We start from the raw sequence: 15061 nt of genomic DNA, 5'->3' as shown, positions 1-15061 counted from the left end.
CACCTACACCCAGAACCAAGCTCTCAGGAAAGGAGAAGCTCGTAGCTTGGATTCTATATGCTGAAAGCCCGCTGCCACTTATATCTGTTTTACAGATAAGGAAACCCAACTATCAAGGCACTAACCCATCTGCCTAAGGGCACTTACATCAGAGGCCAGGATCTGGTCTCAACCCTCTCTATTCTTAATCCCTTATGCCATTTCCCAAATACCTACCTACCCTAGGCGTTGAGGCTGGGTTGGTCTGTCCTAACTCACAAACTTCCCTGCGACCCTTACTGAGGCATCTCCCCTCCTTAGTACACCATGAGGTTGCAATTGCTTGGTCCCTTGGTCCCCAGATGCCCCAGCTCCTCCTGAGCTCAGCTCCTCCTCACCGAGGAGAGAGGACAGACACTCTCCTCGCCTTCCCCCGTGGTTGGCAGAGCAGCCGCTCCTCCCGCCTGCTGCCTGGCTGATGGAGAGATTAATCCTAAACCCTTCCCGGCAGCACCCCCACCCCCCATCCCAGGCAGGACCATGCTGGCTGTCCCCGTGGGACTTGGAGCACTAAGTCCACTGCTGAGGCAGAAGAGCTGGGCCAGCTCCCTGCAGCATCCGGACCTTGACTTTCGGGAGAAAGGGGGGACTTCTAGAAAGCCACCTTGCACCCCTGCTCTTCTGCAGAGTCGGAATGAATAAACTTCTCTTTAGAGGAGGCCGGAGAAGGATTGGATGCTGACTCTCTGCCAGGGCTGCTATGTTGGGAGTTGGGATTGGTTTGTGCTTTGTTCTTTTAATTTCCCCCGCACCTCTGTCACAAACCCATCTCTTTCCTGGTTCCTGAGACATGGGCTCCCCATGGCTGGCCGAGAACCGGTTGGGAACACACTTCTTGAGACAAGCGGTGAGTTGGACTTGGGAGGAAGTTGTTCATTCTGGGGTGGGATTTTTCTGGAGCAGCGACTGGGTGAAACAGCTCGGCAGAAGGGATGTTTAGAGTGAATTACTTTCCTTGGGCTCTTGGAGGAGTTTTTTTTTTTTTTTTTTTTCCTGGCCAGCTGTTAGGGGGAGCAAAGACTGCAAAATCAGATCTGTTCAGTGAGAGGAGAGGGAGCAAGATTCCAGCTCTGGAGAGAACCCCTCTGGCCAGAAAGCCGAGTCCTGGGTTAGGTTTGGGTTTGCTGTGTGACCTTGGATGAGTCCCTTCAGCGCTCTGGCTCTTGGTTTTTGCATTGGCAATTGAGAAAGCTTGGAAAGAGCTCCCTGGATTTCCTCTCCCTGCAGGCTGCACTCCTCCCACAGTGTGTGTTGTGAACCACTTAACGCATGCAGAATAGCAGAGTGCACTGCAGCGCAAGTGTGGAACACAGCGGCCCTGACTGGCCCCCTCACTGTCCGCTTGAATCCAGCTGGCCCTGAAATTGAAAGGCACTTTTATTTCCACTGGCGCCTGATTGGAATGCCTCTCTCAATGTAAGGTTATAGGTGTCTGGAGACGGCTCTGGCTGGAATGAACAGTGTAAGAAATGGTCACACAATCTGGAGGATGAGACATATTGTAAAAATAATTTTTAAAAATATGTGAGCAAACTAAAACTAAAATAATAATAATAATAATAATAATAATAATAATAATAATAATAATAATAATAAAAAAATAGCTTGTCCTAATCAAAGCCCCCTAAATAGGTCTGCAATATAGAGAGCATTCGAAGCCTCTTTGCTTTGCGGATAAAAGACGACAGCCCAGGGAGGGGAGTAACCACCTCAAGGTCACACAGCAAGGGTGGCTGAGACCAACACAAAATGCATGTGTGAGTAGGAAGGAGTTGTCCAGAGTCGGGGGGGGGGTCCTCCACCCCCGTCACAGGGTCCTCCTAATTAGATGGAGACCCAGGGATGAAGCCTTCAAGGGGCACTCCTGCCAGCAGGTGCCTTGCAACGCTGTCACACTCCTCAGACCCTGGGCATCTGGTGGCTGACCCTCATTGAGCCTTTCTGAACTGCACTTACTAAACAGTGGGCAAGATGCTGTGCCTCAGTTTCCTCATCTGCAAAGGTGAACTATGCCTATCTACTCCATGGGATGGTTGGCATGAGTCCATTAAAGGCACTGGGTACATTAGAGCTTCTAGAAGTGACCTTTAGAGGTACCATATTTTTCGGACCATAAGAAACACTCCCAAGACTTGATATCCTATGAGCATATAGAGGGGGAGGAGGTCCCCCTCAGTCACAGTCATAGGGGAAGGGAGTAAGAGGAAAGCAGGAGGGAGGGAGGAATGGGAGGATACAAGGGATGGGATAACCATTGAGATGTTAGGGATAGTTAGGATTCCCCTTATGGTCCAATTGCTGTTTTTATTGTTTTATTGCTCTAAAAAATGTGTGTGTCTCATGGTCCAAAAAATACAGTACTGCATGTGTGTTGCCCCCTGACCGGTCCTCAAATTTCCCCACTCACACAGACCAAGCAGAAGGTCCAGAGAAACTGAGTCACATTTTTGTGGTTCTCTGCAAAGACCACAACCACACAGGGCACCCTACAGGGTTGACACAAGCCACATCATTTGAGAGTGGGGAAGCCACGTGCCCAAGACCACACAGTGTGTGGCGGCACCACTCAGGGCCCACTCCTCACATCTCCATCCACAAAGTGTCTGTCAGGGAGATGGGGATGGACGTGCGGAACCTCCTTAGTGCAGTGGGCAGCACATCTGTATCACAGATGTGCTTGCTTCCACCACAGTAGGGATGTGTCCAATTGTACCGCCCGAGCAGAGAATAGCTGCCCAATCAAAAAGAAAGCGGAAAGTTCAGAGATGCTACCGTACCCCAGTGCAACAGTGTTTACACTGGCAGGCTGGCTGAGACTCATCCTCTTTCCTTCTCTCCTTCTTCTTCCTCCGGAAGCAGACAGGTGAGCCCACTGCTCCCCAGCCTGACAGTCTGAGACAATGCCCATGCCTTCCAGAGACAGAGACCTGCATCCTGGACACCACTTTGGCACCTGCAGCCCCTTGAGCCAGCTCTGGCCTGGTCCGGAACCTCAGTCTGTCAAGGGCCTTTACTACCGCAGGGCCCGAAAGGTGGGCACCCTGGATGCCTCTCCAGAGGCCGACCTGAAGAAGGAGATCCTGGTGAACGTAGGTGGCCGCCGGTACCTGCTGCCCTGGAGCACCCTGGATGCCTTCCCCCTGAGCCGCCTGAGCAGGCTCCGGCTGTGCCGTACCTATGAGGAGATCACGCAGCTCTGCGATGACTATGATGAGAACAACCAAGAATTCTTCTTTGACAGGAACCCCAGCGCCTTCGGGGTGATCGTGAGCTTCCTGGCCGCTGGGAAGCTGGTGCTTCTGCGGGAGATGTGCGCACTGTCCTTCCGGGAGGAGCTGAGCTACTGGGGCATCGAGGAAGCCAACCTGGAGTGCTGCTGCCTGCGCAAGCTGCTGAAGAGGCTGGAGGAGATGGCCGAGCTGCGCAGGGAGGAGGCTGTGCAGCGCCAGCATCAGCACCAGGCCTGCCGCTCTGAAGTGCATGCTTCGCGCTGGGCCCGGAGCATGAACCAGCTGCGTGAGATGGTGGAGGACCCACAGTCGGGGCTGCCCGGGAAGGTCTTTGCCTGCCTCTCCATTCTCTTCGTGGCCACCACGGCTGTTAGCCTGTGTGTGAGCACCATGCCTGATTTCAGGGCTGAGGAGGACAAGGTGAGTGGTTGCCCATCAGGAACCATGGGGGAAGCCCAGAGACACTCAGAAACCATGGAAATGGTTTCTTTTCTTCTTTCCTTTTTTTTTTTTTTTTTTTAAAGACCAGATTTTCTGTAGCCCAGGCTAGCCTCAACTTACTGTTAGCTTTAAGCCTCTGATCTTCTTGTCCATACCCTCCTGGATGCTGGGCTTACAGGCGTGTGCCACCAAACCCTGTTTTATGTCGTGGGGAACTGAACCCAGGCTTCCTGGATGCTAGGCAAGCTCTCTAACCACTGAGCTATAGCTCCAGCCCCTTTTGGGTTGTTGTTTTAAGATGGGTGGGTGGATGTCTCATGCAACCCAGGCTGGCCTAGAACTCTCAATCTAGCCTTTGAATTCCTGATCCTCCTGCTACCCCCCTCCTGAGGACTAGGATAACAGACATGCGTAGCCATAACCAAGCTAAATGAATTCATTTAAATAGGCATGAGGAAACAAATCTCTGGGTTATCCAATGGGTTTATATTCATCTGTTAGGTAGACCTACACACGAATATAACATTTCCATCTTTACTGCAGGGGTGGGGGACCTTAAAGTCATTCTGTGTTCCTGACTCTGACAGGAAACCCTAGACATTGACTGAGTCGTGTCTGGTTTAGGGTGCCAGGAAGACCCTGCTTTCCAGGCTCTGTGATGAGGCCCTCACTGACCCTCAGTTTCCTCCTTGCTAAACTGGGAGACATTTCACGGAAAGTTCATGTATTCGTTGCCTTTAACGTTTACTGAGCAACTACTTCGTGTTAAATATTGGCTCAGCACCCAGATCCCCACCCATGAGCTAACCCTGTTTCAGACGGAGGGACATGTGCTTCCTCTAGCTATAAACGGAGAAACAGCTTATAGCAGAAGCGCTTGGCCTTTCTCTTTCTTGCTGCCACCTCCCCGAAAGACTCTTAGTGTCACTGGGGGAGAAGTCAGAATTGGGCGTTGGCAGCCCCAGCAACCCAGGCTTGGCCACCCATCCTCCACAACAGACCAATAATGAACGAGAGAGAGGCGATTAACCAGCGTGACCACACTGTGGGAAGAGAAATAAATAAACTGGTCCAGTGGCAGCCAATATCTGTTCCCACAATTTTACCTGCGGAGCCATCTTCATTGGTCTGAGGTTTTCGTAGAGGGCTGGACAGGGCACATGAAATCTCTCCCCAGGGGACCAGCTCCTCCTAGGGCTGGCACCAGGCTTAAGCCTTTTCTTTTCCTACTGTCACTTGGCTGTTGGGATTAGAGCCTGGGCCCTGGCTGCCCTAAGGTGACTTGTCCCAGAGAAAACATTCTACCTGTGCACACCTATTCTCTCTTTGCAGAGAGCTGCCAGACCCCAAGAGCCCCTAGGAACCAGATGGTCTGTACTCTAGTTTGCTTTCCGTTGCTGTGATGAAACATCCTAATCAAGAGGAAAGGGTTTATTTGGCTCCCGCTTCCAGATCACAGGCCATCGATGGGAGGAGCTCAAGCAAGAGCCTGAAGCAGAGGCCACAGAGGAAGAAGAAGGCTAGTTATTCCCTGGCTGCTGCTCAGCCAGCTTTCCTACACAGCCCAGGCCATTCCCCCATCCCCCGCTCCCTCATCCTCCCCCTCCCAGCCCCTCAGCCCTGTCTAGGGATGGTGCCACCCACAGTAGGCTGGGCCCCTCCTCTATAAATTAGCAATCATGAAAATGCTCCCATTGTCACATCAGTAGGCCAATCTGATCCAGGCAATTCCTCAACTGAGACTCTCCTCTGGGCTTTGTCAAGTTGGCAGCTGAAGCTAACTAGAACCAGACAGTTGCCCGAGGTAGAACCTTGCTGCTCTCCAGCTCTCCTCTCCTCCTCAGCTCCCTTTCACCTGATCCTTCATCACTTAGATTATAACAGACAAAGAAAGCAGATTTAACACTCACGCACACATACACAGGCACACTTGGGCACATGCACACACATGTTGCTACATCCTTACAGATTTGTCCCCACAATACAGTAGGATCAGAGAACGTTCCAGTCAGAGAGTCAACATGTGCCTCACACACAGTAAGTTCTCTACAAATATTTGTTGAGCAAAATGTGTTTCATCTGACTGACCAATGTTTTCTCCGAAAGAAAAAGATACACAGCACCCTAATCCTTGGTCATCCCTGAGACTGTAGTTACGATTAGGAGCCCCACCCCTCCCATCCCCTTAGTCTTTAGCACAAAACAGACAATGGAAAAGCCTGCTTGCCCTTTTCTTCTTCTGAGGAGTAAGGCAGAGTAAGCAGTCCTTACCCCAGTCAAGGACACCTGGGCCTAGCTGTTGAAGGAGAGAAAATTTGGGTGGGGGGTGCAGGAGCTTCCCCCTGTGTAGAGGGGGTGATGGCTTTGTAAGGCCCAAGGCTCTGAAAATTACCAAGAGCACAAGCCCAGGCCAGGCTTAACTGAGGAAATCAAATTAGAGGCAGGTCATCAGTTTGCAGTCCTGGGCAGAAACACACACACACACACACACACACACACACACACACACACACACACACACCTGTCCCTGAGAGGCAGAGCCACCTTTGTACAAGCTGCCCCCATCCTGAGAGTTGTGATGGCTTATGCTCTTACTGAGAGTACTAACTGAGAGAAACAGGGAGGCTGAGGGCAGCCAACCATAGGATTTTCTTTCAAGACAGTACCCCTGACATTTTCATAAAAAGCAGGCTGTTCTCTAGTATGTGCCTTGTATTTCTCATTTGTCCCAGGGGACAGCAGGCAGGCCAAGAGTGGCTCTATTTAGCCAGCTGCTAAGGCTGGCCAGCTTCTCCTGAGGAGAGTCACAAGGCTTGGTGGTTTAATGACACCCTGAAGGACCCAGACCCTGGGGATGTGACTCAAGAAAACCCAGATTCCTTTGCTTTGTCGCAGCTGCCATCCATTAGGCTGTGCCATGCTTGACCGGCCGATCTATTGGTAGGTAGGTTGGTTGATGACCTTTGTGGCTTTTCCACTTATTTTGGCTGAGGGCTAGAGCTCAGTTGTAGAGTACTCGCCTAGCCTACATGGAGCTTTAACTCTTAGCAGCATGTAAGTCCAGTGTGGTGGCACACACCTATAACCCCAGCCCCAGGAAAGTGGAGGCAGGAGGATCAGAAGTTCAAAGTCATCTTTGGCTACAGAGAGAATATGGAATGCTGCGTTCATTCCTGGATGTGTGGTCTTATTCCTCTTGGGTGTGTACATAGGTGTGACCTTGCTGAGTCTTAGGTGTGGGGCTTAGCTGCCGGGCTGTTCTCTAAGTTCAAGTGCCCTGCAAAACAGCCCACCAGCAGGTTCTTGCTCCCTCCCTCTCTCTCTCTCTCTCTCTCTCTCTCTCTCTCTCTCTGTGTATGTCTGCCTCTCTCTGTGTCTGTCTGTCTGTCTCTCTCTCTGTGTCTCTGTGTGTGTGTCTATGTGTATGTCTGTGTCTCTGTGTGTGTATGTCTCTGTGTGTGTGTGTATATGTGTGTGTGTCTCTGTGTATGTCTCTCTATTTGTGTGCATGTGTGTGTGTGTTTGTGTGTGTGTCTATGTGTATGTCTGTGTCTCTGTGTGTGTGCACAGGTACGTGTGTGTCTGTCTGTCTGTCTGTGTCTCTCTGTATGTGTGTAGATCAAAGGACAACTTTCAGGAGCTGGTTTTTCCCTTCCACGATGTGGGTCCCAGCAGGTTGTCCAGCTTGGCCTGGCAGAAAGAGCTTTAACCCACGATCATCTCACCAGCCCCCATTCTTGTAATTGTATCATTTTCAGGTACCCACATTAAAAAATTAGACACACCCCTACCACCCCACCCCTGTCAATCTAGACTATTCCCCTCACCCTGAAAGTTCCCTTGGGGCTCTTCCCAGTCAACCCAGGGGACCCTGAGAAGCTGTGTTGCTGGTGAAATTCCTGGAGGTGAGCCTTACCTGGTCCCCAGTCTTGCCTGCCCGTGGTTTTCGGCTAGGTCCCACATGCCTCTGTGGTCCTGTCATTTCTACCACAGCTTCCTCAGGGCTAGCTCAACTTGACTCACCTACCACCAGGGACAAGGCACACAACATGGTGGATAACTCCCTCCTTCACCTGGGATTTGTGGGAGGGAGCCCCAATACCAGATTTTTTTTTCCATGCCCAAATCCAGAATGATAAGAACAGTGTGGGCCAGACTGCCCAGGCCCTATGGACAGAGTCTTCCCCAGAGAGAAAGAAGTGCTTTGTTTTATTTTATTTATTTTTTTTTTTTTCTGGTTTTTGTTTGTTTGTTTCCTCTCCACATCCCTTGTTTCCTTCAAATACTGGCAGGGCTGGATTGGATTTCACGCCCTCAGCCTGTAGCCCATCTCTCTGTCTCGTGTGTCCCAGCATGGCTGCAGAGATGTTAGCTCTTGAGGGCCAGCATCAGGCTGGTTAGGATGCAGGGCAGAGCAGGATGCAGATAGAGTGACTAGGCAGAGCCAGCCTGCTGCAGTACAGGGAGGCTGGCGGCCCAGACCAGCAGAGGGAGGTGGACATGGCTTGAATAACCAAACACCAGAGGCAGAAAGCAGGACCTGCTCGGCCCTCCAGAGTCAGTCACCTTCCCGAGCTGTTGGTTGGTGGGCTGGATGTGTGGTATTCCCTGGTTACAGGACTCTCTAGAGCTAAGAAAAATCCCCAGATGTCAGCAAAGAAACAGGCCTTGTGGGAAAGGTAGCCCAGACTCTAGGACTTCTGAGAGCTCCAAAGTTGTGGGGAGAGACCCCCCTCCAAGTTCCCATGCCCGAGCTGAGCTCCAAGGCTTTGGGTCTGTGATGGACCCAGGAATCTGTAGCTGGCACCCTGGGGGATCCCACCCTCCACTCTCTTCATCCAAAACGGGAGCCCAGAGACAGGTAGGGACCACTTCCAGATTGCACAGCAGGTTCGTAGAAATCCTGGAGAACCCAGACCCAAAGCTCTGAAGCCATCCGGGGATCCTGATGGGAAACCTCCCAGAGAGCCCTCTCAGCCAGTTAGAAAATTCGTTCTACTTCCTGTAGAGTGCTAGCCTCCTACAGGGGCCCAGCATCTGTAACAGTGTGTCCCATGTGTATCTGCTGGGCTCAGCCTCTGCATAGCTGCTGTACATATGATTCCATCCTTTACAGCAGCTCTTAGGGCGATGACCCCTGGAAGTCCAGGGAGGACCAGCAACTTCCCGAATGAGTGAGCTTGTTGATTAGGATGTGACCCTGGGCCACACATTTGAGGCTTCATCCGCTCTGACCCTGGAACGACCAGACAGAAGTCAGGGAGACAGAGAGAAAGCTTCTCCAGATTGGGCAGGTCAACAGGGCTTTGAGTAGTCAGGCCATTTTCTTTTTTCCTGATGGACAGACACAAAAACATTTCAGTTTAGGACTCCTCTGGGCTTAGACACTGGAAACAATTTCTTTTTCCACTTCAGAGCATTTGAATCCAAACCTCCACAGTGGTCAACATTTTGCTCTGCTCATAGGCATATAGCTCAGCCATATACTTGCTCATTTGCTGTGTATGTGTGTGTGTGTGTGTGTGTGTATGTGCATGTGTGAGTTCATGTGCATGCATGTGTGTTCGTGTATACAAATATATGTAAAATATTTAAAGCCAAGTTCTCAATATTGGACTCATCCAAGGGACTTCTGGAAAATTCTACAATGCAAGCTCAAAACCTTTGTCAACTAAATTAGAGTCCTTAGGGGCAGAGCTAAACATGAGGCCTGAGCTTCCCCAGGTGGTCTGCCTTTGCTTCCAGTAGGATCCTGTTAAAATGCAAAGTGTGCATCTGGCCATGGTGGGAGAGGGGTGGGGTTCTGTTTCTTCACGCTTGGAGAAGTTTGTGACTTTGGTTAAAGACCATGCAGAAGAAGAGCAGGGGATGCTGAGGTAAGTCAGGAGCCAGGGCCAGGAGTGGGTGACGTGTTGGTGACCCTTGTGGCTAGGAGACAGTAGCTGGGCAAAGGGTTTCTATCATGCCTTTTTGTTTGTTTGTTTGTTTTTGTTTTTGTTTTTGTTTTTAGAGACAGTGTTTCTCTATGTAGCCTTGACTGTCCTGGATTCGCTTTGTAGACCAGGCTGGCCTGGAACTCACAATAGTCCACCTGCCTCTGCCTCCCGAGTGCTGGGATTAAAGGTATGTACCACCCCGCCCAGCTTCGATCACGCCTTTTAAAGGCTAGACTGTGGCCTCGGGACCCTCTCTGTTTGGACCACCTCTACACCTCTAGGTACTGAACACAGGCTTGTGACCCATTTCTGGGCATCTAAGATGTGGCCACAGGACATGGCTGTGTGGCTTAAGGGACAGCACCAGAGCTGTAGACATGCCTGAGCAATGCTGATTATGGCTGTCAAAGTGAGGGCTGGCTGCTATAATAAGGAGGCCCAGGACAGGTAGCTTGAAACAAAACGGAAGTTGTTTTCTCTCTCGTGCATCAGTCCCCCGAGTGAGGGAGCTAAGTGAGCGGCCGCTCCCACTCTGAATCCTGGTTTCTCCATGTGAACATTTCATCTCCCCTGAGGAGTTGATCCTCTGTTGTAGGCCCTCATATGGACCTTGCAACGCTGTCTGATGCCCTTGAGTCAGCACTGCACCTTCCATGCGTTACAAGCGTTTGGCTGCATCTAGCTGCAACAGAGGCAGGAAATCCCCGTTTCCACCCGGTTGATCTGCACGTGTCCAGCTGTAACCTAGCAACCACATGAAAAGAGGGCGGATGGACAGTTCAGCCCACAACACATACTAAGATCAAACTGTGCCTCTAGGGCAGCACTTCTCAACCTGTGGGGTCTGTGACCCAGTTGAAGGGTCCCCTTTATAGGAGCCATGTTATCAGCTACCCTGCCAATCAGATATTTACATTATGATTGATAAAAGCAGCAAAATTAAAGTTATGAAGAAGCAACAAAATAATTTTATGGTCGGGAGTCACCACAGCATGAGGAACTGTATTAAAGGGCGGTAGCATCAGGAGGGTTGAGAACCATTGCTCTGCGGGCTGGGAAGATGGCTGAGCTGGTTAGATGTTTGAAAGCACCTGAGTCAGAACACTGGAATCCACGTTGAAAGGCTGGTGTCATGACGTCACCTGTAATCCTAGCACTAGGGAGGCAGACACAGGCAGATCCTTAGGGCTTGCTGGCTAAGCCAGCCTTACCTACTGAGACCCGGTCTTAGAAGAAAAACAAAATCCCCACAAAACAAGGTGGGCAGAGCCTAAACAATGAATGGCAGACGTGATGTTTTCTGGCCTTGGCACACTCAGTCCACCTAGGAAGGCTTTTCAGAGGGAAGAAGCCATCTTTTTTCTCACACACCACGTAGTCACCATGAAGCTACTGCACCGTGTCTTCTCCACCATGGCTGTTCCTCAATCTGTGAGCCCTGATAAGTCCTTCCTTCCTTAAGCCGTTGTGCCAGCGTTTGAGGAAAGCTGACTAATTCCTTGCTTCTGTGGCTCTCATCCCAGGGAGAATGCGCTAGAAAGTGCTACTACATCTTCGTGGTGGAAACCATCTGTGTGGCCTGGTTCTCCCTGGAGTTCTGTCTGCGCTTTGTCCAGGCCCCAAACAAGTGTCAGTTCTTCCGAGGACCCCTGAATGTCATCGACATTCTAGCCATCTCCCCGTACTACGTGTCGCTCGCGGTGTCTGAGGAGTCCCCGGAGGCAGGCGAGAGGCCGAGTGGCAGCTCTTACCTGGAGAAAGTGGGGCTGGTGCTGCGTGTTCTGCGTGCTCTACGCATCCTCTACGTGATGCGCCTGGCCCGCCACTCGCTAGGGCTGCAGACCCTGGGCCTCACTGTGCGGCGCTGTGCCCGAGAGTTTGGTCTCCTGCTTCTTTTCCTGGGTGTGGCAGTTACCCTCTTCTCCCCTTTGGTCTACGTGGCTGAGAATGAGTCCGGAAGGGTCCTGGAGTTCACTAGCATCCCCGCATCCTATTGGTGGGCCATCATTTCCATGACGACGGTGGGCTATGGAGACATGGTCCCTCGCAGCGTGCCGGGCCAGATGGTGGCTCTGAGTAGCATCCTTAGTGGGATTCTCATCATGGCTTTTCCAGCCACATCTATCTTTCACACCTTCTCCCATTCCTACCTGGAGCTAAAGCGAGAGCAGGAGCAGATCCAGGCCCGCCTCCGGCGTCTTCAAAACACCAACTCGGCCAGCGAGCGGGAGCTCTTGAACGACGTAGATGACCTGGTCCCTGAGGGCCTGACCTCCCCGGTCCGCTACATGTAATTCCCACCACCTTAGCAGTGTGCAATCACTTCAACCCAGGCCGTGGCTGAGACAAGCTCCTGTACTTCGTGGATGGACCACCTAGGGGTGTGTCCTCAGAATACTGACTGACTTCCAAAGCAGGAAAAGGTGCCAGGCCACAGCATCCTTGGTGTGATCCTGGCGGGGTCCATCCCTTGTCTTTCCCCAGTTTCCTGCCAGTCACTGGGCACTGCCCATCTTGTCAGGCTGCATCAGAGCCCCTGTGTTCTTATCCCTTCCTTGTAAACTCTGTGATACTCCACCCTGGGTTCTGGATGCTCACAGAACTGACCGCCACTGATAGCCAAATATGGATTCTGCAGATTTCCATCTTCTCCCTCAGATGCCCTGTCCTGGGCCACACCACCCATGGGAACCAGAGGGTTTGGGCACTGAGACCTGCTCAAAGCTCCACGCAGCCTGCAAGGATTCCTCCCCCGCCCTCCCCCACCCTGCCCCCTTTCTTTTTTAGATTTATTTACTATGTATACAATGTCTGCTTGCATGTGTGCTTGCCCACCAGAAGAGGGCACCAGATCTCATCGCAGATGGTCGTGAGCCACCATGTGGTTGTTGGGAATTGAACTCAGGACCTCTGGAGCAGCAGCCAGTGCTCTTAACCTCTGAGCCATCTCTATAGCCCAGATCATGCCTCAAGCAAGTCCTCTGCATCACACCAGGAGGGCCAATGCCCTAATGAGTCCCACAGCATGCTGTTCTGCTTCAGAAACCAGCTAGCAGAGTGCGTGGGGGCAGGGGGAGGGGGGAAGGGGGTCACCTGGGTGTATTCCCAGATTGCATTAAAAATAGCTATATTAATATTTTGCTCCAGGCTAATTTTTTATATTTCTATTTAATTTAATTGGGGGGGGGGCGGGCAGGGTCTCACAGTTATAATCCCTCCTGCCTCAGCCTCCTAGTTCTTAAGTTAACATTTAAAAAAAAATAGTTTATTTATGTTTAATGTTCATTGGTGGTTTGCTTGTGTATCTCTCTCTCTCTCTCTCTCTCTCTCTCTCTCTCTCTCTCTCTCTCATCCTCTCGTCCTTCTCTCCTCTCTCTCTCTCTCTCCTCTCGCTCCTCTCTCCTCGCTCATCTCTCCTCTCCTCTCGCTCTCCGTCTCTCTCTCTCTGTGTGTGTGTGTGTGTCAGAAGGCCTTTAACTGGAGTTACAGACAGGTGCGATCTGCCATGTGGATGCTGGGAATTGAACCTGTGTCTTCTAGAAGAGTGTTCAGTGCTCTTAACCACTGAGCCATCTCTCCAGCCCACCTCAAGTTAGCATTTGTAGGGCTGTTATTAGGCAAAACACTGAACAGCTTTTCCTTGTGCTCTCAAGGACAGACAGCACGGGTACTCTGAGGCCTGAGTGTTTCACTCTGTCTATGACTGTGAGCATGTCCCTTTGCCTCCCTGTAAATGGCAGGGTTGGGCCAGATCTGTGGCTCTCTGGCTGAGGTTCTACAGAATACCCTTGGGGGTTGCTGTTGTTGGGGGCAAGACCAGCCAAACAGGCAGCAGCGTTCCCATTGGTCAGTGATGACCACATACTCACACAGTGTCTAGACTCCTCCTCCCCCTCCAAGCCAGGGCTATCCACACCTCACCATCTGAGGTGTTGTGCTCACCCTGGAACCAGAGAGGAAGCTGCTGGGGACCTGGCCCCTTGTCAGTTCTGCATCTGCCCCTCCCTTCTGACTGAAGAAGGGGATCTTCTTCCTCCGCACCACATGCTTGGTGTGATGTCTCCTAGGAGTAAGCCTGGCTCTCACCAGAAATCCCCATGGTTCTCTGTGCCACCAAAATGTTCCAGGGCAAAAAGAAAGGGTTAGCTGAACCCATCAAAGACAGTGGATGTCGCCAGGGTCAGTGTCTCCAGTGTTGACTGTGTGTATGTGTCACAGTGTAGTCCAGGCTGCCTTTGAATGTGTAATCCTCCTGCCTCAGCCTCCCACTTCCTAAGATAATATTTTTACAGCTGTTAATAGGCAAAACACTAACCAGTCAGTGTTCCTTCTGTTAAAACTCTCACTACACAAGGCTTGGAAAATTGGGAGCGATGACTTGATGTGGGGCTTAATTGAACACTTTTGGGTTTTTTCCCTCCTGGGTACCAACCTGGGAGATGGGTATTAGTTGTCCAGGTTCTGGCCTTGCATCCCTTTTGACGTGATTGAGTGAAGTGGAGAAATAAGTATATTGATAGGTAATGTTTTCATCCTATTGGTTCACAGGAGCCCAGTGACGCCCAGCTGCTATGGCTGTAGCCAAAAAGGACCCTCAATGTTGAGCAACTTTTGGGCTGTGTCATAGATGTGGCTCCCAGAGGGAGGAACAGTGTTCGTTGAAGGTCTTTCTAGCTAGGCAGAGTTGAGCCCAGCAGTAAGTGAGAAAATGAGTTATTTCTTCAATACAAGGACAGGGATCCAAGGACAGTCCTGACTAACGCTGGGTGTGGTGGTGTACACCTTTAATCCCAGCACTCGGGAGGCAGAGGCAGGTGGTACTCTGTCAGTTCAAGGCCAGCCTAGTCTACAAAGTGAGTCCAGGATAGCCAGGACTAGAAGAGAAACCCTTTCTCAAAAAACCAAAAAACCAAACCAAACCAAACAAAACAAAAAAACCAAAAACCAAAACCAAACACACAGAGAGAGAGAGAGAGAGAGAGAGAGAGAGAGAGAGAGCGCGCACAAGAGTCCTGATTTGGGACTGTGCCAAAACCACAAGCTACTTCCAAGGCTTCTCAGATGACAGCATGGCCACCAGCTATCCCATGAGAAAACGATCAGCGCGTGCCTGGTGGACATGCAGTTCAGAGGGCAGAGTGTCCAGTGGTTTCCAAGGAAGGTCCTCCAAACAGCAAAGAGAAAGGAGTTCTAGCATTGATCAACTCCCTCTTGGAAGATGTAGATGCCAAGGCTCAGAGAGGGAAAGCCACCGGCCTCTGGCTACACAGCTGGCTCATCCCATCACATTCAAGTATCTTGACCTCCAGCAGATCCCTTTCTAGTACATTCTGCTGCCACCCCTGGCTCATGGAAAGCAGGGCCTTGGAGAAATGTGCTTGAAAGGAAAAGAAAGCGGCATTTAGCCACACCATC

General features: G+C 51.2%; 1 protein-coding gene across 1 annotated transcript; it reads left to right on the top strand.

The window, feature by feature from the left end:
• The first annotated feature begins 766 nt into the window (after positions 1-766).
• Kcng4 (potassium voltage-gated channel modifier subfamily G member 4) lies at positions 767-11988 on the top strand. Its single transcript, XM_051168715.1, has 3 exons — positions 767-886; positions 2899-3689; positions 11170-11988. The coding sequence occupies exons 2-3, from the start codon at positions 2940-2942 to the stop codon at positions 11938-11940; spliced, it is 1521 nt and encodes a 506-aa protein (XP_051024672.1). The 5' UTR covers positions 767-886; positions 2899-2939; the 3' UTR covers positions 11941-11988.
• The last annotated feature ends 3073 nt before the right edge of the window (positions 11989-15061 follow it).

The sequence above is a fragment of the Acomys russatus genome, chromosome 26 (assembly GCF_903995435.1).
Source record: "Acomys russatus chromosome 26, mAcoRus1.1, whole genome shotgun sequence".
Classification (NCBI taxonomy): domain Eukaryota; kingdom Metazoa; phylum Chordata; class Mammalia; order Rodentia; family Muridae; genus Acomys; species Acomys russatus.
Note: the sequence above shows the minus strand (reverse complement) of the source record. Positions and strands in the feature narration are given on the sequence as shown.